A 25040-nucleotide genomic window follows, 5' to 3' on the forward strand; every position below is an offset into this window, starting at 1 on the left:
GCTCTTTTAGACCAATTTTTCAATGGGTGAGGTCAGGACTATGAATTACACTCAAAGTTAAATTGCATAATGTTGCATTCTCAACCAAAGAAAAGTGGAGGTGAGATGCAGAGTAAATACCTGAGCAAACACCAGTTGTAAACGGCTGTAGAGGAATGAAGGAGGGTTAATTATCATAGATAACACACAGCTGTGGGCTGGCTTCAGGGGCGTCAGGTTGGTTGATGTAGGTTAGGTGCAGCTGTGGCTGGTTCCTGCTAAGTGGTTGGGCAGCCAAGGAAGAGGCACAAGGAAGAAGTAGAGAGAAGAGAGAGAGCACGTGCCCTGGATGAGGTGAGACTAGGAGAAGGCAGCAGAGGGACTGGCATGAAGGGTGTGTTGGTATGAGATGGTAAAAGACCTTGTTGCAGCTTGATAGTTTTGAGAGCGCTGCGACAAACTGCACACAATCCCTCTAGCTCAGTAAACCATGTAGCAACCCCTCAAGCCCACTGCTGCACTAGATTGATCATCTCTGCTGAGTTTTTAGCTAGCTGATGAACCTCATGTTAGTAACATGGATGTACTGTTACATACATGTATGTAGATGTAGAGTTTCAATTTGTAGCTTAGGACAGACTACAGACATAAGCCAGGAAACTACTTTCAGAAGAAAGGTTCTCACCAGGCTATGCAAATTAAATCAGTTGAATTTGACAGATATTGAATTTCACAGATAAATTCTTGTGTCATTTTATACTCTGGCTCCAACCTGGACTGGAACACATCAGTGACAAACATTTCTCTTCTGGGCTTGACCTGACAGCCACGTGCTTTAGCATGTGGTTTATGCTGAGAGGCACGTGCCATGAACTAATAGCTTCATTTACAGTACCGCAGGGAGATGTCCCAGGGATCACAGCGTCCTTTGGGAATAGCAGGAGATGCTTGACTCTAAAAATCAGGAGTTAAACTTGTTGTAGGACACAGGGCTTTCACAGTAAGACTTTAGGACCACCTCGGTCAGGAGGTTCAAAGACAAGGTACATGCTGAGCTAAAATGAATAAAGGCCAGCTGTGGTGCTCAGCCCATTCAGCCAGCATGGTATTTGAGTCACGACTCCAAGCCTACTAAAAGCTCATACTGACTAGAATACAGAACAGCATCGCTATATTATTTGGCATATTGTGGATTTGCATAAGGACCACAGTCAGGGTCAAAGTTTCTGAAATAGGACTGTGCAATCTTGGCTCAAAAATCTGGCTATTTACGAGGTAAAATGAACAAAGTCCTGAGTTTCTAACACAGCTTCTGATCCCATAGTTGCATCACTTACCTGAGACTTTTAAGTCAAAAGTAAGAGTGTCATCTCCAATTTTGCATGTGTATGTTCCTTCATCTTCTTTCGTCACAGCTGAAGCCACAAGCTTATGCAGTTTTCCTTTATCTTCCATGGTGAATTTCTTGCTGGCTGTGATTTCTTTGCCATCTTTGTACCACTTGACCATGACGTTGGCCTCAGAGGTCTCAGAAACAAATTCAGCCTGTTTTCCAGCAATGGCCCTAATAACTCCTCCACTCTTCTCTTTGTTTATGAAGTTAGCAAGTGCTGAAACAAATACAGACACACACACCGCCAGTAAAGAATTGTGTGGACATCAGTAAATGTGTACACTTACATCTACATTAGATACGCATTTATCATAAGATCAAATATGTGTGTTTAATTATGGATCTCATTACTAGATTCTAATGCAGAAGCAGCCAAATTTTCAGTCCTTAATGAACCATATACCTGGATTATCACACAACAGTAGATACACAAAACAGGAGGCTGAGTCAAGGAAGGAGGAAGCCCTAGGCAACAGGGCTTTAACTCTAAAAGAGATGAAAATGTAGTCTAGAGAAATTAAATTATATTAAATTAAAAATCTATACGGATATCACATATAACTGAAATGAAAATAAATTTAATCCTGGAAATTAACTGCAGCATAGAAAATAAACAATAGATCTGGCACCACATTAACGTGCAGTGGAATAATTGAGTCACCAATTGCCCCAAAGCAAAGATTCAAAACCCACAAATATCCTAGCTAAAAAAATGAGCCTAAAACCACAGTCCCGTCTTACTTTAGATATTGGAATTAACTTTCAAATGTCTTCTTAACATACTGTTTTAAAACACCATAGACAACCAAGTCCTTTGTTGGGACTGTGCAGTCAACGTACTAAAAATCAATGTACACGTTTCTTCCTTAATTTCAAGAAAATGCTTACAAATTAACAACTCCCTGTGGAACGTGTGGCAAAAGCAGTTATTAGCTTTTACTGCTGACACTATAACAAGCAGGTGCAGTCCATGGTCTGGACCAGCTAAGTGTGACTCCCAGACTTCTGCTCCCAAGGCGGTGTAATCAGTGCCACGTCCTGATGCAACGCACAGCGCTTCTCCTTTAGCTCAGAGACCCTAGCCACAGGGATGGATTTTGCATTTTGTTTCTTTGCTTTTAAATATATTTAGATTTCTCCAAGTCTGTGGTAGTGCTTTTAATTACAGGCAATTATTTGGTAGGGAAACAACATTCACCAGCTCATATGATGGCAGTCTGGAGACCTAAAAGTGAAGAGTGAATTATTGACTTGCCGAGCACAGGTAAGAAAGGAAAAGAAAACCCCAGACCCAAATCTCCTCCAACCTAAGACTTAGAAATACCCAGCAAGCAAATAAACAGGGAAAGGGAAGGGCATGACCGTGCAGCCAAGGGCCTCTCAAGCTCTGCTCCCCAAGGGTCTCTGTGCAATCACCAGCTTCTGGCACGGACCGGAGCTTGCATTTGACCTTTCCAGGTCCCTATCAGCCCAGTTTTCTAGAGTTTACTAAGTCTGCTTATTAGAAGAATATCTATGAGTCAAGAAGTCATACCAGAAGCATTTATCCAGGGAAAACCTCCTTTTCCTTTTTAAATTGTTTTTTCTTAGGGCCTCTGTTTCCATTTGTTTCTCTAGCGACTGATTGTGGTGGAGCTTTCCCTTCAGTAGGACAACACACAGTCCTTCTTCTGTACCGAACCACCTACACCCATGAAGCCTGCAGGGCCCGAACACTGCTGAGACCTCTGCTTCTCCACCAGCATTACCAGGACTCAGCCCACAGGTTTAAAGGTTTGGGAGGAAGAGGGTGACGGGTTCATTCATGGACCTTTTACTTCCTTAGGAAACTAGAGTGAGAAATACAACCACAGCCGTCCGAAGGAGACTTCTCAGGTGTCCCATTTCGATGCAGGAGGTCACGTGTCAGAGAACCCCTGACATGTGAAGTCTCACGGCACTGGAGGGACTGCAGTGATAAATGGCCAGTGCATTTTCTAGCAGGGTTTATTTGGGCAGGAGGCCCAGCGAGTGACACACCTCTGGCCACGGCTCGGCACGGTGGCCTCTCGGCAGCCACGTGATGCCCATGTGCCAGACACAGCTGACCTCCTCATCAGATGATTCACCAGCTAGCTGTGTCTGATTTACAGGAGGAACGGACAAAAGCTGGTGACACTGAAAGGAAAAATACTGGAACAGCACTTGTGAGCCTCATCCTACAAGGATGAGATGTATCAAAGCTGATTCTCCAGGAACCAAGCTACCAACGGCAGACGTTTAAGTTACAGCTTGTCAACACAGACTTGAAAATAATAGCATTGATTACTCATAGTCACATTACAGTGAAAAGCACATGGAGATGTCCATCAGCTAATTCAATTAAATCTATGCGTAGACATGCCAGCATGAAAAATCATGCTGAAGAGGTGGAAAGAGAGAGAAGAAAACCAAAATTAAGAGCAGCTGCCAGGTGTAGACAGCAATTCCTCCCTCCACAGATTTAGTCACATTTTTAAATTATTTTTTCACCTCTCTTTTGAATTTGCTCTTTGAGAATAACCAAGTATGCAAGTTGTCAAATGCAAAACACAGACATTACTCTGTGGCTTTGTAGTTTCTACAGAGACCAAGGAAGGTGAGAAGCCAGCAGAACATGATGATGAAGCACCTCATACTTAGTGTAGGAACAGTGCGATCCTTGCTGGGAAGAAGGCAAGTGGTGAGTTATGGGACAGAACACAGAAATCACATGGCTTTACAGAGTGACCTTGACAGTTCAAAGCAATATAGCTACTGAACTCACCCCGGATGATGTGTGACAACAGGTTAGACTGTCCTGGAGTCAGGCTGTATATACTGAACCCTAGCAGACATGTAGATGATCCCATGAGGAACGGTCTGGGGATACACTGGGGCTTTTCAGCCAAAACCTGGTCCTGTTCAAGGCAGAGGAAACTCTCCCATGAACTAGTTCCTAAAAGCCTGCACAGACAGGAAGGCTTGCAAGAGGGAGGCTTAATGCTGTTGGTTGCAGGGTAAAGGTTCAAGACTCCAAGCCTTGGTCTGGGAGTGGATGTGCCCACCAGCCAGGCAGCAGGCACTCAGGAAGGGACTGCCATGAAAACAAGAACAGCCAAACAACGGGGCAGCTGTAAAACAGTACTTGTTCAAATCTGACAAACAGGAACCATTAAAAGAAAGTGGCATTTCACTGTTTGTTCTATGCAGCCTTCCATCTGAATACCCTGCAAACAGCAATGAGCCGAGCTATCCAGTGTGCCCTTGAAAGGTCTGTTCTTATTCATCAGGGTACTGACAGAAAACAAAAAGAACCCCAAACAAACAAAAAAATCCAGTGATGCCAAGATGATCTCAGTCCATCAGAACTTGAATCACAGCTGAACTCTTCAGTGACTTGTCCAATATCACATAGCAAGTATAGGGCAGATCACATGCACCATGCCCTGCCCCTGTGAATTTCTTTGTCACAAGAATTTCTTTGTCACAAGAGCACCTTTCACTACCCACTATTTAATCTCAGGAAATAACACTAAGACATTCCATGGAATATCAAGACATCAATTTGAGTGAAAGCACAGTTTGTACCACTGAGACAGTGTTAGATCTTGTATTCACTCCACGCTCTACTCTGGGACCACAGACACTGCCAAGACTAGATGCTGATGTGGAGGTACCACAACTCCCTACACTGCCTCTGGAGCACTCCCCATCTGTCCCTTGGTCAATCTATTGGCTTAGGGCAGGAACAGGCCATTAACACAAAGCAGCCCGGACAGTCACATACCTTTCACTGAAAGCTGATAGAGCATTTTATCCCCTTCACTGATGCACTCATAAACTCCAGCATCCTCTGCTGCAGTGCTGCGGATTTTTAGGATGTGCTTTTTCCCCACGGTTTGAAGTTCATATTTTTCACTGCCCTTGATCTCTTTCCCATCCTTCATCCACTTCACAGTAACCTCTGCATCCGAAAGCTCAGCCTGAAGTTTGGCATCCTCCCGCAGCCGAACAGAGACTTTTTCTGTATCTCTGCTCTTGTTGGTAAATCTCACTGCAGCACCTGGCAGGAAAAAAGCCTTCGTTATTTCAAGTTATATCAAGAAAACATGTCCCTGATATAAGTCAGTTGTGGACTGTGAGATCTCATAAAGAGTATTAGGTCCTGTTCCTGCCCTTACATTCATGTCAATACAGAGCATTTTTTCCCAGTTCAGGAGACTTGATCTGTTTTTATTGCCAGAGTTACTAAGAAAAAAAAAAAAAAAAAAAAAAAAAAGCATGTCTTTCTACTGATTAAATAATACCAGAAACATGCTTCTGCAAAGGCTTTCACCCAAAGTCAAACACACCCTTCCAGAATGAATGAATGCCTATTCGTTACCTTTTGCCATGCAATATGGGTAGACACAGACGTTGCCAACATTTCATAGAGGAAAGCTGGAGCACCCAACTCTCAATGCTCAATCAAGTTACACGACATTAACCTGCACATCACACACAACTGTGGTAGGCTAAAAAACTTCCAAGCAAAAAAACTTTGTTAGCAATTCATGCGCCTTTACATTTGAAAGACTCCACTACAGTCAGAAAGACTAGCTAAACCTGGATTTGAAATTACTGGCTTAAGGTGACTCAGTGGCAGATCTGGTGACAGAATCCACTCAGTGACAGTTGTGACTGCAGAAATGGCAAGCTGAGTTAAGCAGTCTAGTTCAGATACCAACTAGCTGGCCAGATTGACTCACTGAATCCTGTGCTATCACGGGGAGGTCATTACCAGGACCCATGTTAGTTTGTATGATGCAATTTCAAGTAGTGCCTACAGACCAGGCATCAGTGAAAGCCTCCGGCCCTGGTTCCAATCATCACATCACCGCAACTGCCCCCTGACTGGAAGAAGAAAGGACAGATGAAAATAAATACCTTTCACTCTCATCGTGGTGCTGGTGTCAACATTATTAGCAACAAATTTCACTTCTGCTCCATCATCGTTCTTGGTGACATTCTTTATGATTAGGGTGTGAGTAGTTTGGGTTCTCTTAATGATGTAGGTCTCACTTTCATGTAAGACTTTACCATTCAGGTACCAAGTGCCGGAACATGTTGTTGTAAGGTCAACAGTAAACAGGGCATCCCCTCCAGGTACAGCTTCAACAGTTGTCAGAGGGGTTTTCACAGCCAAGACTGGTTCTAGGGAAGAAGAACAACATGTATCTCTGAGACCAAAGGACACAAGACTGCCACGCTGGAGAACAGGTCTTCCTAAGAACAAAGATCTTGAGATAATCAAGATGTAAGAATAAAATCATGCAGCCTTATACAATTTCTGTGCACCGAAGGCAATGCACAGTTGGTCAACAGGATTTGATTTCTACAGCTGCAGGTAACTGACCTCTGGCATTAGGGTAAGCCCTGTTTCTGCAAGGAAAGAACAACAGGCATATTTTACTGATATTTTTTTCTCTAAGATGTTTAAAGGCATAAAAAGCCCGAAACACCTAGGTTCCCCAACAAGCGAGCTATTTATTTATATAACCAGTTTTATTCTTAGATTTCAGAAGCATCATAAGGAGGCCACCCAGCCTTAAGTCACTTTTACATATCTTAGGAAAACACAGACATGTTTAGACAGCTAGAGAAAAGGATGACAAAAATAACAAGACACAGTATGATCAAAGTCTGTGCAGATATTTTCCAGTGCAATGAATCAAAGGAAGAAGCAATCTCATTGCACACGATGATTCTATTGGCACACTGACACTTGAGAAATATAGTAATAACCCCATTATTTCTCCTAGTAACTCTAAGATTAAAAAAGAGACTGACTGGAACTTGGTTTTCATCACAATATGATCACCCACAAATATTCTTTAGATGCAAGCTTGGTAATAATCTTGAAAATTTTATTATAAGCCCACCTCTATTTTTCACTTCATACCAGGTCTAGAAGTATTTACAGGGTTAAGGTCCATTGCAGAGAGCTCTGCCTCTCACACAGCCCGATGTGAGATACTGGAATATAAGCACACTCACAGCTCTATCGCAGAAACCCAACCACCATCACTTTGGAGGTGGTCAGTGGTTGAAATGAGATAGGAGAACCAGCAGTGAAGGGGAAAAGGTTTTGCTGTGCAATTGCTCTATCCTCCTCAAAGCCATGGGAAACATTTTAGAGCACCCATGTGGCAGAGCAGCACAGACTGACCCATTTTACAAAGGTTTTGAGCTCACCAAGGTGCATGCTCCCTGGGAACTCCAGGTAGGGGCTCTGTCCATAGGAGTTGACTGCAGACACTCGGAACTGATAGTCAGCCTCTTCCGACAGGTTGTTCACCGTGAACTCTGGGACAGGGACATGAGACTCATGGCACCTCGCCCAGGTAAAGCCAGTCAGTTTCTTGCGTTCCACGATGTAGCCATCAATTGGAATGGGGCGGTCCATCTTCGGAGGGGACCATGCTAGCGTCACTGAGGTTTCTGTTTTATTTTTCACCACAGGGTCAGCTGGGGGTTGGGTGGGAGGTTTTTTGGGAGCTGCACAAGGGGAAAAAAAAAAAGCAAAAAAGCAGAGAAAAAAGTCAGAGTGGAAAAGCCACTGTACCTCACTGGAAAAGCTTACACTGAACTAAAAGCTACTCTTGCTTAATAAACCTCCATAAAACATTGATGCAGGATGGAAAAGCAAGAGAATGGATAGAATGTGCTTTTTGGGGCTGTATTATGCAAAGATGTATAATACTCCTACCTTCACAGCTAAACATATGTGATTTCTACACACTATTACAATTGTCTGCACAAAGAATCTGCAATGAACAGTTCATAGGCTTAAAATCCCAGTGCTAGATACAGACCCACATTGCTTCCTATACAACTCCTGGGCAAAGCAGACTAACAATCAGCTTGTTATTTTCACCCAGAAGATGGGTAAAAACACCAAAGTTTGTTCAAAATCCTATGCATCAAATTCCCAGTCCACTTCCCTAGTGTAAATCCAGACTAAAAACCCAAAAAACCAACAACAATAAAAAAACAAAAATCAAAAATACCTTAATGGGATTACCCTAGCAAGGTGGCACAATTTTGCCCTGCTTACTAGACATCACTGCACAGGGACAGTTGCACTAATTCTGTAAGTCTGCTGGTATTTATCTTCTGTCAGAATTTCAACCATACACATCCCCGCAGCCAGGAACGTAGGCGTGCCTGTGAGAATCGATGCGTAGCAAGGCACCATTGCACCAAGGAAGAACGCGGCGATATTTTGCAATGCTTTGCACACAGGTGTGGCGTCCTGCGCAGCAGTGTAAATCTACTCCGTAAAAAGCAGCCTGTGCCAGGAGTCTATGTCATCCTCCTTCTTGAGAATCTGTTCTAACCATACACTAAAACATTTCAGCCCAGATCCTCGACAGGTTTCAACACAGAGCAGCTAAATAGTGTACAGCTGGCATATTTCAAAAATAAAAGATAGACATGAATAAACAGCACACGGGTTTTAGAGTTAGGGAGATGTCAGTTGCTTGCTACACAGGCTTCGCTGTTCTCTGCAGCCACTTTCAGCTGGATACCTGTCCTGCTTCTGAATTTTATGTTCTCCCAGTGCAGAAGGTGTGTATTATAACTTTGTGTCCCGTGAGTGGGTCTCTGGTTTAGGAATTTATGCAGAGACAGCTTTTTGCGGTTGGGGAATTAACTTCAAAAGACATGTCCCTATCATGAGCCCCTACAATTGAGGAGATGTGGCTGTATTACAGTACCTGAAGTCACCAATGTAACCCTGCAGATATTTGTATAATGAAGATTTACATTCAGCCTTTTGAACCCTTTTGAGAAGGCTCAAGTCCCATCAGGGTTATTCACTATGCGCTGCCACTGATATGGTCAAGGGGGTAGGAATTATCTGATATGCTCTAGTTACACATCTCATGACGTGCTAAAGGATTCATTTCGTTTAATTTTGGCTGAAAGGTGACTGGTTTAAATCAGTCAACCAGACTCCAGCTGTAATCCCACGGAGAACTGCACACTCAGGAGCAATTCATCCCAGCTTAAAGAAGGTGTGCGAGACGGGTGAAATGAACCACACATTACAAATACTCAGGTATTCATGAGTATGGAGGGAGCCTGTATAACGAGCCTAGACCAAAACTGAACCCTGGGACAACCAGTCTTCTCTCTGCCTCAGTTTACCCATCTTTAAAACAGGCATAGTAACAATGCAAGATACTGAGCAAATAATATATAAACATTGATTGCCTGATAAATGCTATTAGAACAGCCAGCACCAATCTCATCCACCTAATTACAAAAGATGTGAACACAGTACACAGGATTCTTCAAGCAGCTAATCAGATATGCGTGAAGTGTAAAAATAGGAAATCTCAGTGCGATATAGTTTACCTTCGTTACATAAATAGACACATAAGTGCTGTGGGGTGCACAGTTACCAGCCTGTCAGTTACTGCTGGTCAGAACTAGAAGCCAAAGGTCCCATTAGTGTAGCGTTAAGCTGAATACTAGAGACCCTGGAATCGGATCACTTGACCTTACCATCAGAAATGGTAATGTAATATTCTCTTCAGAGATACCCGTTTGCAGGAAGGCAGCTTCTTACCTTTTTCTATTCCATGAATCAACATTTTCGTCATAACTTAAACAGCAGAGTCCAAAATTAAACTGAACTTTGTCGTTCCCATTGAGTAGGTGCTTGGTTGGATGTTACAGTTTTCCAAACATCTTAGAAACTGTCACAATGCTAAACACAATACCTCATTTTAGCTCAATAGCATCAAAATGCTGCAGTGAAGTTTAGATAACACAGTAGTTACAAACCTGTATTTAAAGATTTCTTTTTACCTCTGAGTAACTGCATTTTGGAGGTGGTGGTGGGAGAAAAGTATTATTCTTCCCAAAGAGGGACTACAGCGCGCAATTTGTTCACATGCAAACCAGAAATGCAGCAGAGCCAGAAACCACAGGCACTTCCCTGTCTTAAAGGAAGCAGCTTTTGCCTGGGGGAAATGCAGCACCATCAAAATAAAGCTAACTAAAATTACGCAACTTCACCAAAATTTCATTTCATATCCGATCTCAACTACATCGCACCTGCTGCTACTGCTCTGTCAACCAAATCCTTGCTCAGATCAGGTGTGCCAGCTGAAGGAATCCTCCCGCCTGTGTATTACATCAGTCTCCCCAAGTAAAGCTGAAGAGGACACAGATCCCTTCTTTCAGCAGAGCTACCACCAATTCACAGCGTCTGCCCAGCTTGGTCGTGACAAAGAGGATGAGAGAGGACACTGCTTTGCTGGGCTTCACAAAAGAAAAGCAACTCTGTTTTCAGGGGGAAGCATTTCCCCTTTTGCTTGCAGGTTTTTTGTTGTTTGGGGTTTTTTTAAATTTTATTTCTTTTTATTTTATAATTTATTTTAATGCAAACAGCTTAAGAAGTTAAAATCAAAGTAAGATAATTCAAGTTTGATGAACATTTGATTACGCCTGAAATGCTTCATCTGCATGTGTGTAGATGTTCCTTCACAGATGTTTTTGCTTGCTAGAATCGAAATGAACTTCATACTCTGCCAAAAATGTTTAAGGCACCTATCTACTTCCCAGTAAGAGCCAGCATACCCACAAACTACCCTCATGTCTCTGTAGACTCAAGACCTAGGAAGGAATTGAATGCTGGCTGACTCTACCCCCCAAGATCCTCAGAAGAGAGAGACGGAGAGAGAAGTGGCCCCTATTTGCTAGAAATAGTATTATCCCTACAGCAAAAATTGACAGATGCCCCTCAAAGAAACTAACGATTTTGGAAAACGGGTGTAGATGGAGCACCCGCAGCACTCTGTGTACAATGAAGCAAGGCAACTGTGACGTACGCAACTTACACATTGTTTTCTAAGCATCTCCCAGAGGGGAGAAGACACATGTCCCTTAGCCCATGTCTTACTGAGTTATCATTCTACATTCATGCCAGCACAAAATGAGAATGGTGCAGATAAGATACATGTTTGTGCCGTGCTCTTTCCCCAGGACTCCTCTTCTCTCTCTGGTTTGAGCTCTCCATAACATCTCATAACACTCACGGTCAGGCTGTTGACTTTTTGTGGCAGACATCAAACTTTCTGCTGTCTTTGGACAACCAACTTACCATGGTGGTACCTGAAACAGCAGTGCTACCTGCAGGGAATACCTGCTTGCTGGGGAAGACACAAAACGAAGGCCAAATAAAAGTGAAGCTTACTGGTCACGGTGAACTGGGTAGAAGTCCTGCTTTCATCAGCCAGGAAGGCAATCTCACCAGCATCTTCCATCTTACAATCTCGGATAGTCATGGTGTGTTGCTTGCCAGAGCATGTGATAGAGATTCGATCGCTGGATTTCACTTCTTCTTTATTTTTCAGCCATCGGATGTTCTGGCAGTCATTGTCCAGCTCCACACAGAAGATAGCTGTATCGTTTATGAAGACCGCAGTCTTTCGTGGAAGTTTTTTAATGATGTTCCCTTTAAAGAAGAAAGTAATTATGATCAGCAAATTGCAGATGTTAAAGTTTCTGGCAACACTAGACCATCCAGACTACAACAGGACTAGTCAACAGTTCTCACCTAATCAAAACATTATAGACACTATGCAGACACCCCTAAATGAATTCCAAGGCTCTGAGTTACACAGGACAGATAATCCCAAGGACTCATTTCGGCTTTCAAAGACAGAAAAGTAATCTTGTTTGACTACAGTTGCTCGTGTTTTCTAGCCTACCCATGCAGAGTCTGCTGCTATGTAAACACAAGGTACATGGCCTTGCCAAGAAGAGATCTGACAGTGATATAGCTTTCATTGCCTGCATATGATGGGAATTCAAATTAAAACTTTGCTCAAGTAGGTCAGCCTTAAAAGCAGACAGGTCTCTCATCTGTCTTCGGGATTTTGCCTCCATCAGAGTTACCAGTAAGTTACACAACCAAGACGGCAAACACACCAGTTCAGCTGAATTAATAGAACACACACTGAAAAATTCAGGTTTCTCCTTAAAGTCAACCCAGAAATTCACATGGAATGAACTTCACTCATCTGTCTCCTTTCCCAGTGACTGCGATCATCAGCACTTATTAGAATAACCACGTAGTTACAAGATGTGACTATCCACAGGAAAGCTTGAACAAAACATCAGGGGACCACCCCTCCTGACAGATGGTGACTGGCCCCAGCCCTGGAGCAGTCCCTGTCAGGCAGAAAAGCCCTCACCCAGGCACAGCACCTACAGCTATTTAATGAGAAGCAATGCTGAGCTTCTTCACAAAGCAACAGATCGAACACACTTCATCAACAGGACCTCAGTTCTCTGCTCACCCTCTCCAAAGCCTGGCCACATGTCTGTCCTCACTGCCCTCAGCAGCGTCCATGGCACTGCAGCCCTTTGCATCCTGCCAAGCTCTCACATTTTCCCACCACCACCCTGCTCTCTCGAATCTTCTCACCCCCGGAGCAGGCACAGGACTTCCCCAGGAAGGCTCTGCCTCCTTTCCCTCCTGAGAGCTCCACCTGGCTCAGTCACTCTCTTTTTAATGGAACATGCCATAGTACCATAGAGCAAACAAGTAAAACACCAGCTGTCCTGCTGGGACCAAACACACAGCGTTTGGCTGGTCTATACCTAGTAGAAGATGCAACAAAACGATGTCCACCTGAACTCTCCTGCGTCTCGACTAAATTTTCCCTTCTGCCTCCACTCGTGTGCACTCTCAACTCTTTGCTAATGATACAAAAAGGAATTAGCACAAGGATGCACCTCACCCAGACATCTTGCACCAATTTATGTAGCAAAGAACTTCTGGTTTCATTGGGAGTAAAGTCAGGCTTCAAATGAGCCAGGACAAGTAGAATCCTGCAGCTCTAACAGGTCTCCAATTCATGCAACAGGAGACATGTCAATGACACCAGCATAAGCATCATCAAAATCAAAACTGTATGTCCTGGAGCTGCATGGGGAGATTCTTGCTCATACAGCAAATCAGGGATCTCAGGACAGATGGTCCCTTCTGCAGCCAGGCCTGCATCTCTGATGTCTCTACTCACGGTGAGACACATCCCACACCACACCAGGTTCCACACCACACCAGGTTCCACACCTACCAGCCCTTCAGCCCTAAACCACCAGACTCAGAAGACATGGATCTATATCCACATTTTGTACCTTTCTCATCAACTTTCCAAACTCCAGAGAACAGCTCCAGATGTCCAGGATCTGAAGCATGGATCCAGTTTCCAATCTGAAAACGTACTGGTACCGACTGCAACCTGCACCACATGTTGGACCATAAAGCACAGCTGCTAAGCCAGCTTCCCAGCAGTCAGCACCACTCTCAGACAAGATTCACCACTGTGTTCACCAGACAAGACATGTGTGAGACAGTGCCAGAGAACACATCTGATGCTTGGGATCATGTTATAGGAAGTCTACAGCGCTAGGCTACAGCTCAAGGACTTTGCCTTCTAGGAAGCCCCTTGAAGCGTATGTCCCCACCAAGGGACATATCTTGTGCAGCAACACAATCTCTCCCCAATCTCTGACCCTATGTCCCAGAGATACACCCTGGCTGGAGACCCTGAGACCTACTGACTGACCACATGTCGCTCTCCTCTCACACCGTAAGGGAGTCTGCTGTTCTTCACCGCACACCTTCACGGAGCAAATGCCATTCACAAGGTCGAGTCTCTCACACTTGGTAGGTGAGACCTGGCTGATCTGAAGTAGCAAGAACCTTTCTTACCTTGAACAGCCAACTCTGCGACAGTCCTGCTGCCTTCTTTCATCTCACAGATATAGACAGCATCATCATCCGTGGTGACATTCTGAACAGTAAGCCGGCGATAAGTGCCCTCTTCTTCAATGTTGTATTTCTTGCTCTGCCGGAGTTTGGTTTCCTCCTTGAACCAAGCTGTCTCTGTACTAGGAACAGGCACTTCACATTGGAAGGTGGCAGATTCCTTCTCCCTCACTTCAAGATCCTTCAGTTTTTCCTTGAAGGGTATTGCAGGTTCTTAAGAGGAGAAAAACGGAAAGGAGAAGCAAAAGTTTATGGTTGTCTAAGAAATGTGCAAATAAAAAGTCAATAGAAAAAAAATTAAGTAATAACACATTTTATCAATGATGCTGGTTTGTCCTGAGCTTCCATCCAGACCCATAATCAAGCCCTACTACAGTAGGTGTTCTGCTCTCACATGAAAAAAAAATCTTAAATCCCAGCAAGAGTATTTTAAGGACTTATCTAAAAACAAAGCAGTACGAGTCTGAACTACAGCAGCAGACAGAGGAGTTTGCTCCAATCCTAATAAATGTGAACAAGCTGTTGAAGCATCAGGTTAATAAATTCTCCTCCTGTGACCTGCTCATCCTCTAGCATGAACGTCTCTGTTGCACTTTGCCACCTAGTGATGCCAACAGAATGAAAGGCAGGGCTCACCCAGTCTCACCCTATCTTGAGCAACAGCCACTTCATGTCAGAATAAAAACCTCTAACACAATCATGCTACAGGTGGCCGAATAGCAAACAAGCTATCTCCGTAGGGAGAGGGCACAGGGCAGCAATTCTAAATGCATGAACAGCTAAGCTGGTCAGCTGGGGCAAGAACCAATATTTTAGGGGTCTTGCAGCAGAAGTGAGCTCAGTGGAGCTATCTGCAAGGGCACAGAAAGATGGGAGGTGGCTGTGCACAGAAGGATAGAGCAGGGAGGAAAGCACAGAAGTAACTGATGGAGTTTGCTGCTCTCCCTGCTGGCACCAAAGGCTCTGTATCAGCTTTTGCCAATGATGATAAAAGAACTAGAGAAAGAGCCCGAGTGTCCCAGCTGCCTCTGCTTTCCTCTAGCACTGGGGCTGCAGTGCTCTGGCTCAGGGAGAAAACAAAGTGTAGAGCAAACACGCAAAACAGCTGCATGGCAGTGAGGGAAGACATTTTATGAAGAGAACAATGTTTAATTCCAGTGACAGCTGTGCTGTGAAATCACCCTGATACCCCAGCACTAAACTGGAGAAAGGGGAATTGGACTGAAGAGGACAGCTGGTGGTCACAGCCAGGGGACTAGTGCCACAGTCATTTCACAGGTTTGGATTAGCCACTGCTGATGCATCACCACTCACGATTCATGAGACATTGTGTCTTGACATGTGCTGTCATCCTCTAATAACGGCTGCACCAGCTCCCAGCCTTCTTTTGTGGCTCCGTTCTTCCTCTCCCTGACCACACACACACACCCCCCCCCGCAAGGCTGGGAATTTCATGTGGCCACTAGCAGCCAAGCATGAATCTAGGACTCAAGCAGGAGTAGACTTGTCTTAGATTTATAAGCCCATGCCCACGGTGGCACGCCCCACTCAGAGTCTCCATGGTCTAGAAGATGGAAAAACACACATTGATGCTCTCAAACATCCCACATCCAAAATTTGATGGCCAGGAGCCTTCATTTTGTAAAATTCAGATCTGGTAGCGCAGCATATAACTGAGTTTGTTACCTGTCCCCTCCTGCCCCACCACTGGGACTGGAGCTGCAACAGGAGCAGTGCTGTCTTTCATCTGGTTTGTGCTTTTCTGAACTCAAGCCCTGGAAACATGCGTCCAGTTTTGCAGGTTGTTCACTCAATCCCTGGCACTGCCACAGTTGCAGCTGTCACATACCAAAACCCTCTAATGGTTTCTAGCTGAGCACAGCCTGGATAGAGATATCAGACTCTCAGGGCTTGGCAGGACACCTGGAAGGAGCAATACGATCTGCTACCTTGGTTGTTACCCTGATTAAAACCTGGCTGGGAACCCATATCATTCCTTTAGGAACAGGAAGATGACTCTAGCTCACCATGTCAGCTTGGTTATTTTCTTAAAAACTGTTTTGCCCTACTGTACCTCAGTTCAAGGCAAGTCAAAGCCTTGACTTAGAAAGCCTTCAGGTACAGTTACACAGACCTGCTCTGCCCACACTCCACATATTAATTATGTTTTTTTCTTTAACCAACAGGCAACTCAGACTCCTGCACCTGCAATCCATGTATCACCTCTGGGAACACCCCCTGTAGTCAGGGGGGATGTAACAGTTATAATTCTCATGCCACGGGAACAAGCAAGAGGATGAGGTCAAGAAAGCGTGGATCAGAAGGATGCCAGCCTCCGGGAGCTGGATGCAGTGTTGCTGTGTGAGATAGGAGGGAGGCTGGAGCTGACACTGAGAACACAAATACATGTCCAAGGGCCAAAAAGAAATACCAGATGCACCTGAGAAGCACATACCTGGAGCAACTGGCCATATCATTAACCACTCCCTCTCCCTTTACACTCACTAAGCAGTAGCTAAGGTTAAAAAAGAAGAGAAGCTACTCTAGGAAAAAGCTCTTAAATATACAAACACAGAAGAGTTGGTTGACTGTTTCATACATGTTGCAGTTAACAGCACAGCTTTTCCAGCCAAAGAAAGTAGGTGCAAGGCTATCTTTGGCAGCTTGGGGTCACAGATATCCTCAAAAACCAGCTTTTTGTCCTACTGACATGTGCACACACATCTTATCTCACTCTGAACAAGGCTTCAGAGAGACAGCAGCTGATAAACTGACTCAAAGGCTAGGATTCACCCAGCCCACTGCTTTTTCTGCTTTGGAGATGTAAGAGAGGCTCCAAAATCCACCAGCCTCCTCTTCCTGAATATAACTTCATGCTCCTTACATGGTCTAGCACGTACCTGGTCAGACAGAGGGGGGTTAATTTTGGTCAGGGGACTACAGAAGGACCACAGGTCTCTTGGGAGTAAGCATCCCAAGCAATTCACCTGGCCTATAACCAGCCCCCTGCCCAGAGAGACGCTCAGAGAGGTAGCCAGGAGGGAACAGTGTCTCCAGCTGACCAACAGGCCACCCAGATCTCAAGGAAAGGTCTGTGAAAGGCAGCTGCTCATCTTCCTTGTTAATAAACTCATCAAGACAACTGGAATATATAACCATATAGTATTTGTACGAAAAAGACTCACTCTGAGGAAGGAAGCTCTAAACTTTACATCAGACTTCCAGTGTACTTACCACTTAACCAGCTAAATGTGAAAACAAATAAATACACTTACTCTTCCACTGGCCAGCACGGTGAGTCGAGCAGAGCCCTCTGTTACTCTCTTTCACCCCACACTGGCCTGCAGCTTGTCAGGTTTTGACATTTATATTGCAAATTCTCTAACGTAGGCATCCTCTCTTACCTGTCTATACAGCACCCAATACAATTCAGAAATATTCTGGGCTGTAACTTCTATAGGCATGTCGGGGAGGACTGCTTCAGATAACTTTGTTTGATCTGATAAAGTCTATAAATATTGACTGCTCATTTCTCAGTGCCTGTTTGCAGTGTATTACCCCTTCACAGGGTAATTCTCAGTGCAAGCTCATGTTAAATATGACTCTAATGTGTGAGAAAACCATTTGGCTAACAACCATTCTCCTTACTATCCAAAACGTTAATAATAGCTGCAAATGTCCTTGTAAGGTAAGCAAAAAGCATGTTCAGCTGAGTTACATGTGACATAATCCTCCCAGGGACCCTCCATTTCAGATATGAAGTGCCACTAATTCCCATCTCCAGTTCCTGTAAATATCAGAGCTGGTTAGGAATTATTTAACATTAAGCAAAACGGTGATTTCCGATCTCTCTCTCAAGTTCCACAGCAAAATGCTGATTTTGCTCAAAACAATTATTCAAATGTCCTTTGAGAATATCTAGGTGGTTTGTGTCAGAATGACTGCAGTGGAAACACTCAGGAGTGCTAGAAAACCTGTTTTTTTCATTTCAGTCTGACATTTGCCTGTGGCCAGGTGATGTGCCACAGTGCTTTTCGGAAGCCACGGTTTGATGTGAAGTATTAAAAAAATAAATAAAATTCTCAGAGATCTGCATATTCCTTTAATGGGTTAATTTGAGCTGCCACTGAAGCAGATACACTTTTAGCAGATCAACTTAAATGCCAATTGGGTAATAGAGCAAGAAGAAAAGCCATAATCTTTTTCTTTAGAGCAGAGTGTCCTATAAAGCTGAAATAGGACTACTCACCACAATTGACTTTGTAAATTCCCTTGCATTTGGTAATAGACTTACTGTGTTAATATCTCTGTGAACGGATGTAAAATCCAAACTAAAAAAAAGCCTTTGTGTACTTTTAAGACATAAATATGATCTTTTTTCCCCTCACATGCATGGAATACCAGTTTATGCTATGTAGCAGTAGTTTAAAAGAAAACTTCACAATTTTTTTCTGGCTTTTCTACAAAAGCTTAAAGCAATTGAAATAGTATCTTTTAAAAAATATGTTTTACAAAAATATGAAAGTTCTATGGTAAGAATGAGATTCCATTATGCAGCAAGGCAGTGAACTATGAATTCCCAATTACAGTAGTACCTGGTGTTGCTGTTAGTAGTGTGAGCGCTCTTGCTTAGCAGAAGTGTATCTGAGCAAAAAGATGTAAAAAATCCTCTTAATTGTGCAGTTGTACTGTAAGGCAGTACAGAGAAGGAAACCAATACAAAATTTCCTGAGCACATCGATTCCTAAGGAAGCTCTCGCAGCTGGGCTGTGTCCCCCACAACACAAAGCACTTTCAGCTCTGCTCAAGTCATCAGAGCTCAGGACAAGGGAAGAGCCAGCGCCGTGCGCTGTGCAAAACATGGGGTGGCCACGGCTGGTGCAGCCTGCAGTGGGGGAGCAGAAGCAAGAGGTACCTCAACTGTACGTCTTGCAAGCTGGAAGAGCAGCTCAAGTGGATGCCATTTCATACAGAATCCAATCAAAACTACAAAACACTGTTTTTCCGATCACTTCAAATCAACCGTTATCTAGAAACATTTACTTCTGTGAGAGCTCAGTGGTGTGAATTGGAATAGCAAATCTGCTGTGTCCCTGTTACATCTGGACTCCCAGGTCATGGCTAATTTTCAGTGCCCTGAAAGGTCACAAATTCCTCTCTGGTATCAAGATGATCTATTATTTTTTAGAATTATTTTTGACTGTGCAGTTTTTTCTACTAATCTGATTTTAGCCAAAGCAGAAATACCCATGAAGGCATATAACAAAGGCAAGAACATTTCTAAAGGAGAAATAAGAGATCATATAAGAGCTACAAAAGCCTGCCTACTGGGAAAAATGTGAAATAGAAACAGAAAAGCAAAACCCTGGGGGAGCACAGGAGCAAGAGCAGCTCATGAAGTTAGCAGGAAACTGCAAGAGCTTAGATCAGCTATGAATTTGGCTGCTTGTCTTGAGAACATATTTCTGCAGAGTGTCATGGGCTTTTTTGTTTGGTTCGTACCAAGCAAACTAGCAATGAGATGATGTTATTTTTCAAAAGCAGGTCCTGCTAACACATATTTTGCTAAGAATAGGTGCAGCCTGCAAAGGAGCCAATGTTTCATTAACCTTCTCAAGGCATATCTGTCTGCTTGACCTCGTCTTCTCCCTTGCCTACGTTTCCCTCTTGCCTATCCTGGCCTTCTCACACATTCTGCATTTTGGAGTTCCAGAGGCAACGGAATAATCTGCCTAACAAAAATGATCCAGTGAGGGTAAGAATATGGAAAATCCTCCCAACACAAGCTATCTAAAGGTGCGTGGACAAGGTTCTACCACCTTGTGCCTTTGGTCTTCCCAGTTACCATACTTTCCAAGTTCCCTTTCTAACTCCCCGTTTCTCAAGTTGCAACTCTCTTTGAGATCCCAAAAGGGACTGCTGTGATAGCAGTCACCCAAAATCACTTAGGGTCAGAGAGAGAATAAAGTGGCCTCAGCACCAGCCTGTTTTTCCAGTCTTGATCCTGTTTGGGTTGCAACCTTTAACCTTTCCATACAGTATCCAATTACTGTACTCAGAGGCTCAGATGAACACAGCTTGGCCCCGGCCCTGACATGGAGACCTATACGCTGTTCTTGCTAACTTTACACACGGCATAGGGACATCTCCAGAGCCTTCAGGAAATTCAAATCAGTTATCCATGTTCCTCCCATCCTCTCTGGTTTTTGGTTTGTCAGAGAGGTTCACTCTTGGGAAGTATTTCCTAACTCCTTTTACAGCTCGTGTTTGTGTACAGCTTCTGATTTTACCCTTGCTCCAGACACGTTTCTGAATCAGAGTAATCAACTCTTGGTTTTCCTTAATTGTGAGAGTAAGTCCTTGGCCTGTAACTTTTCCGTTGAGGTTTACATCCAATTCGTGACATCTCATTCATGAACAGCTCAAAAATCTTTATTTAAGCTCAGTGATCTTTAAAGGGACGAGCTCAGCAAAGCGCCTTCAAATGCATTGGGTCCTTAGGTCTAGGATCGAGATTGACAGCACATAGAAGGCTTTCTAGAGGTTTGACTTGTGCCCAGTCCTATGCCCAGAGAAGCTGCTAAGAGACACCTGGCAGACAGGATGCTGGGCTAGGTAGGGTTTTTTATTATTATTATTACCTTTAAAAAAAAACCATAAATAACCTCACTCAAATTCTTGTGTTGACATTCTGTGAACCAAAATGCCAGAGCATATTTAAACCCGTGAAGCTGTCTTTCCTGGTACATGTGACTATGGACACACAGTGTGGGTGCAGCGTTACAGGCTCTATAAATAGGCTCTTACCTGCAGAAAGACCAACGCAGCAGCATGGTGTTTACCATGGGTGGCTGCTTGGAGAATTTACCTCTTCTGCACGACTGAGCCAAAAGAAGGTTGTGTGGGAAGATGACCTACCTCCCTAAACCCAGTGGCAGGTGAGCTAACGGCATCACCGATGGCATAAAAAGAATTAAAAGCTCCCTACACTGCTACATCATTTTGAGCTGTCTTTGGAGGGCTGAGAAGGATTTCTGGTGACACAAAGGAGAGTCATTATTCAGGGCCTAATTATAACCAACAGACGTAGATTTTCCATGGCAGCTTTGGCCCGGTCAGAAAGCCCAATATGGTATAGCGTAACAAAGAAACAGACCACAAACATTTCCACTTAAGCCCTCTGACTCACAGGCATCTCCTGACAGTGGACATTGATCAATAACCTTTTCCCATGGTGCTGGCTCCCAGACCTGCTGCTTTTCTTGCTTTCCCCATCTCTTTTGGAACAGCTTGCACCCTTTGAGAATAATCAAATAACCATGGGCAGAGGGGAAGGTGCTTGTCTTTGCAAGACAGGTGTTTAGGCAAGAACTCGAGCCATCCTCAAAGTGAACACTCACCCGAGAGCCAGGCTCAGTCTTCAGCTCCAAGTCCCAACTCATGAAGTAACCACAGCTTTATGGAAGAGGACAAACACCCTTCCCAACACCACTCGGCACCTCTAAGGGGTAGCAATGGGTGGGACAAGTGCCAGCAGCAAGTTCCACGGAGCAGGTGTCACTGATGGACACAGAGACTGAGTTACTGATGGGAAAGATGTTGAGTGTGAAAGGAGAGGTCCAGAAAAGGGAAACCAGAAAACCTGATAAAAGCTGAGAGTCTTAAAGACAGGTATCAACATGAACCTTTCCTACTTATTTGGATTTCTAATGTATTTTGCTGCCAGTCAAAAATACCTATTTTGCCATTCAAGTGGCAAAGCCTTTTGCATCTGTAAGTTAATTTACAGGCGCTGCCTGGGCTGTGAACTGCCTGCTGTAACCCTGCCAAATGGGAGAGCAGCTCAAAAATTTAGAGCTTCCTTTCTGAAAATATGTTCACATTTTCTGTTGCCATTCTGAAGAGCTTGGTCTGACCTCCACCAGCAGTGAGGGTGAGGGAACCTCTGAAGGCAAGTTCTTCCCCACTGACCACAGCAAACAGAGTAATCCTGGACCTGGTAGAGTTCTGAGAGCATTCAAGGACTATAGGCTGTCCAGCAACACAAGCTGGGAAAAGGCTGAAGAACCTGGCAAGAACAAGGCTGCTGGTGGGTTACCCTGTACAGGGAAGCCCAGATGGACTGTAAATAGAGTTGGAGTAGGTCCCCCAAGGGATCTGCGGCAGCCTGACGCACTCAGCTTGCAGGGGGGAGTTTACTACTGCTTAAATGGCACGCGTGTGCCAGTTTGATTAAACCCTGTGGTGAATATAAACCCAGATGTGATTAAAGCCGAGAGGGTAAGATGGGGCTTTAGCAGTCACTGGTCCAGAGGATGGTAACAGATCTCTTAGATTACAGTAAAACCAGGATGCATAGGAGCTTTAGAGATCTGGTTCATCCCAGCTGCCTCACAACCAGCCAGTTCTACACCATCCATCCCTGACTGGTGCCTGTTTATTGACCTTCCTAAAACCCCCCAGTGATGAGATGCTCTCCCCAGGTCATCTATTCCAGTGTTTAACCCCCTTTACAGCTGGAGGGCTTTATTCATGTCTAACCCACACTCCTTTGCAGCACTTTGGTGGCAGAAGTTTTGTTCACGCTCCCACCCCAGTTCAGAAGTGCATTGGCTGTCTCTTTGCAGACATGTCCACCCCAGTGAGAAACATAAGCACTCACCTTTGACTGTGACAAGCACGGAGCTGTACGTCTGGCCTGCCAGGTTGGAGGCTGTGCAGGTGTACAGCCCGTTGTCTATCTGCTTGCAGAAGAGGATCTTCAGCACAAAGTTCTCCTGATCATCCTCATAGATGACATACCGCCGCCCTTCCGTAATAACCTCGTTGTCTTTCTTCCACACAATCTCTGGCTTGGGCTCGCCCGTCACATAGCAGCTCAGCTTGGCGTGCTTCCCCTCTGTCACGCTGCACATGCGTGTCAGTGTCCCAAAAGTTGCGTTGTGGGCCCCTTTTGTGCTAAGTCCAGCTGCCCTCTCATAATCCCGGGAGAGGCTGTAACCAATGCCAGACAACCCTTCTGCTGTGGCAGATGTTAAATCAAGAGCCCCATGGGAGATTTCCATCTTCCTGATCTCCTCCCGCCTCTTCTGCAAGTGAGACAACAAGGATGCTGTCTTGCCGCAGCTGGTATCAAAGTGGCTGCTGCTGCCCGGGTTGGAAGAGCCCTGCGTTTCCACCACCAGTGCAGCTGAAGCGCTGGCAGAGCCGATGGGGTTCTCTGCCCGGCAGGTGTAGGTGCCGCTGTCCCCCAGCTGGGCACGCTGGATGGTGAGAGCGTTTGACTCCCCAGCAGACTCAATCTGGAAGCGTCCAGCATCAGCCCGGTTCCGTAGGTGTCTCCCATCCTTCTCCCAGTTCACAGAGAGGGGAGGGCTGCCCTGGACTTTGCATTTGAACATGACATCTTCTCCCAGTGTTACTTTGATGGAGGAGGGTTTCTGGATGAAGTATGGGGCTGACTCCGTTACCGTGGTCTCCTCTCCAACTTTGATGCTGACAGCTGCAAAAGCTTCCCCGATGGTGTTCTTGGCCCGGCAGATATATTGGCCGCTATCTTCCAGGCTCAGATCATAGATCGTTAACCGATAGAGATCCCCATCTTCTGTGGTTTTAAACCTTCCCCCAGACTGGACTGGAAGTTTATCCTTTTCCCAGCTCACAACCGGGACGGGGTTTCCAATGATCTGGCAGCTCAAGGTGGCATCCTTCCCCACAGACACCATAAACGCCTTAGGGCGGGTCAAGAACCGGGGGACTCCACTGAACGAGCTGTAATCCATGTTGGTTTATTTCCTAGAAGACAAGAAAGAAAAGCATCAAGAGAGAGCAGATTAGATGGTGCAGGCAAAGAATTGCTGCACTTCCACGGTCTGGCACCTGGAAGAGTCACATTCTCATTGTCCTTCTCATTCCAAGTCCTTCTCACCCCCATAATATTTTAGGTCTTGCAGATTTCTTAGTTTGAGCTCAACAAACTCCTGATGAAGGCGGCAGCTCACTTCCCCACAGAGGGCACTGGGTAAAATACAAGTTTTCAGGCAGTTCATACAGAAATAACATGATGGTCCCTTTAAGCTTTGGCACTAGCAAAGTGACCTGCACTAATGCAGTACAACATACAGGCTACTTCTGTAGCCACAGAGCAACAAATGGGCATTGAATTCTGAGAGATGTGTCTACCTGTCAAGATACCTCCTCCATCGTGCTCATCTCCTTTTCATCTCTTTCTTTATGTCTCATTGCCCTTGCTCTTTTTAATTTTTCTTTCTCCTTGTCTTTTTTCTTTTTCCTTCCTTTTTTTTTTTTAATTCTGCTTCTACAACATGCTCCATCTCTCCTTTTATCCTCCCTGTTCATCACCCATCCCTATGTCTTGTTCTCTGAATCACATTCACACAGACCTTATGGTAACGCCTCTCTTGTAGGGGCCAGCCTTTAGGAGGACACACAGATATGCCTCTTGTATTATTGACTATATTTCTCTTTATTCCCAGCTTCTGTTCAACACCACCACTGAGATACAGCTACTTTGTTGGCAATGGTAGCCAGTGAGTATCTCTGGCTTATATACAGCCCCATCCAGGTGGTGTGGGGCCAGACACAGCTGCAGTGGGGATGGGTGTTTGTGCACATGTATGGCTTGGTGCACGTGCATCACGTTCATGGGACTGCAAAGCCATGTGAAGGAACTGCCATGGGGAATGCACGCAGCAATCCAGACAGTGCCAGCCTTCTCCAAAAAAGCCCCACGTGGCTTAGGACTTACAGGAAAGATGTCTCATCGCCTGCTTATTCTCAGCTGTTCTCAGAGAGAGCTGTGGACCAGCCTGC

The 25040-nt window shown here is 44.7% G+C and overlaps 1 protein-coding gene across 1 annotated transcript in view; it reads right to left on the minus strand.

The window, feature by feature from the left end:
- Positions 1-23989, minus strand: part of OBSCN (obscurin, cytoskeletal calmodulin and titin-interacting RhoGEF) — a 184266-nt gene extending 160277 nt beyond the window's left edge. The window contains exons 1-7 of the mRNA XM_055805894.1: positions 22870-23989; positions 14151-14420; positions 11622-11882; positions 7607-7909; positions 6299-6565; positions 5160-5435; positions 1317-1589 (exon numbers count right to left, since the gene is read on the minus strand). Of these exons, the coding sequence (XP_055661869.1) occupies positions 1317-1589; positions 5160-5435; positions 6299-6565; positions 7607-7909; positions 11622-11882; positions 14151-14420; positions 22870-23989 (2770 nt within the window). The remainder of the gene's footprint in view (positions 1-1316; positions 1590-5159; positions 5436-6298; positions 6566-7606; positions 7910-11621; positions 11883-14150; positions 14421-22869) is intronic.
- Positions 23990-25040: the final 1051 nt, after the last annotated feature.

The sequence above is a fragment of the Falco peregrinus genome, chromosome 5, assembly GCF_023634155.1.
Source record: "Falco peregrinus isolate bFalPer1 chromosome 5, bFalPer1.pri, whole genome shotgun sequence".
NCBI classification, from domain to species: domain Eukaryota; kingdom Metazoa; phylum Chordata; class Aves; order Falconiformes; family Falconidae; genus Falco; species Falco peregrinus.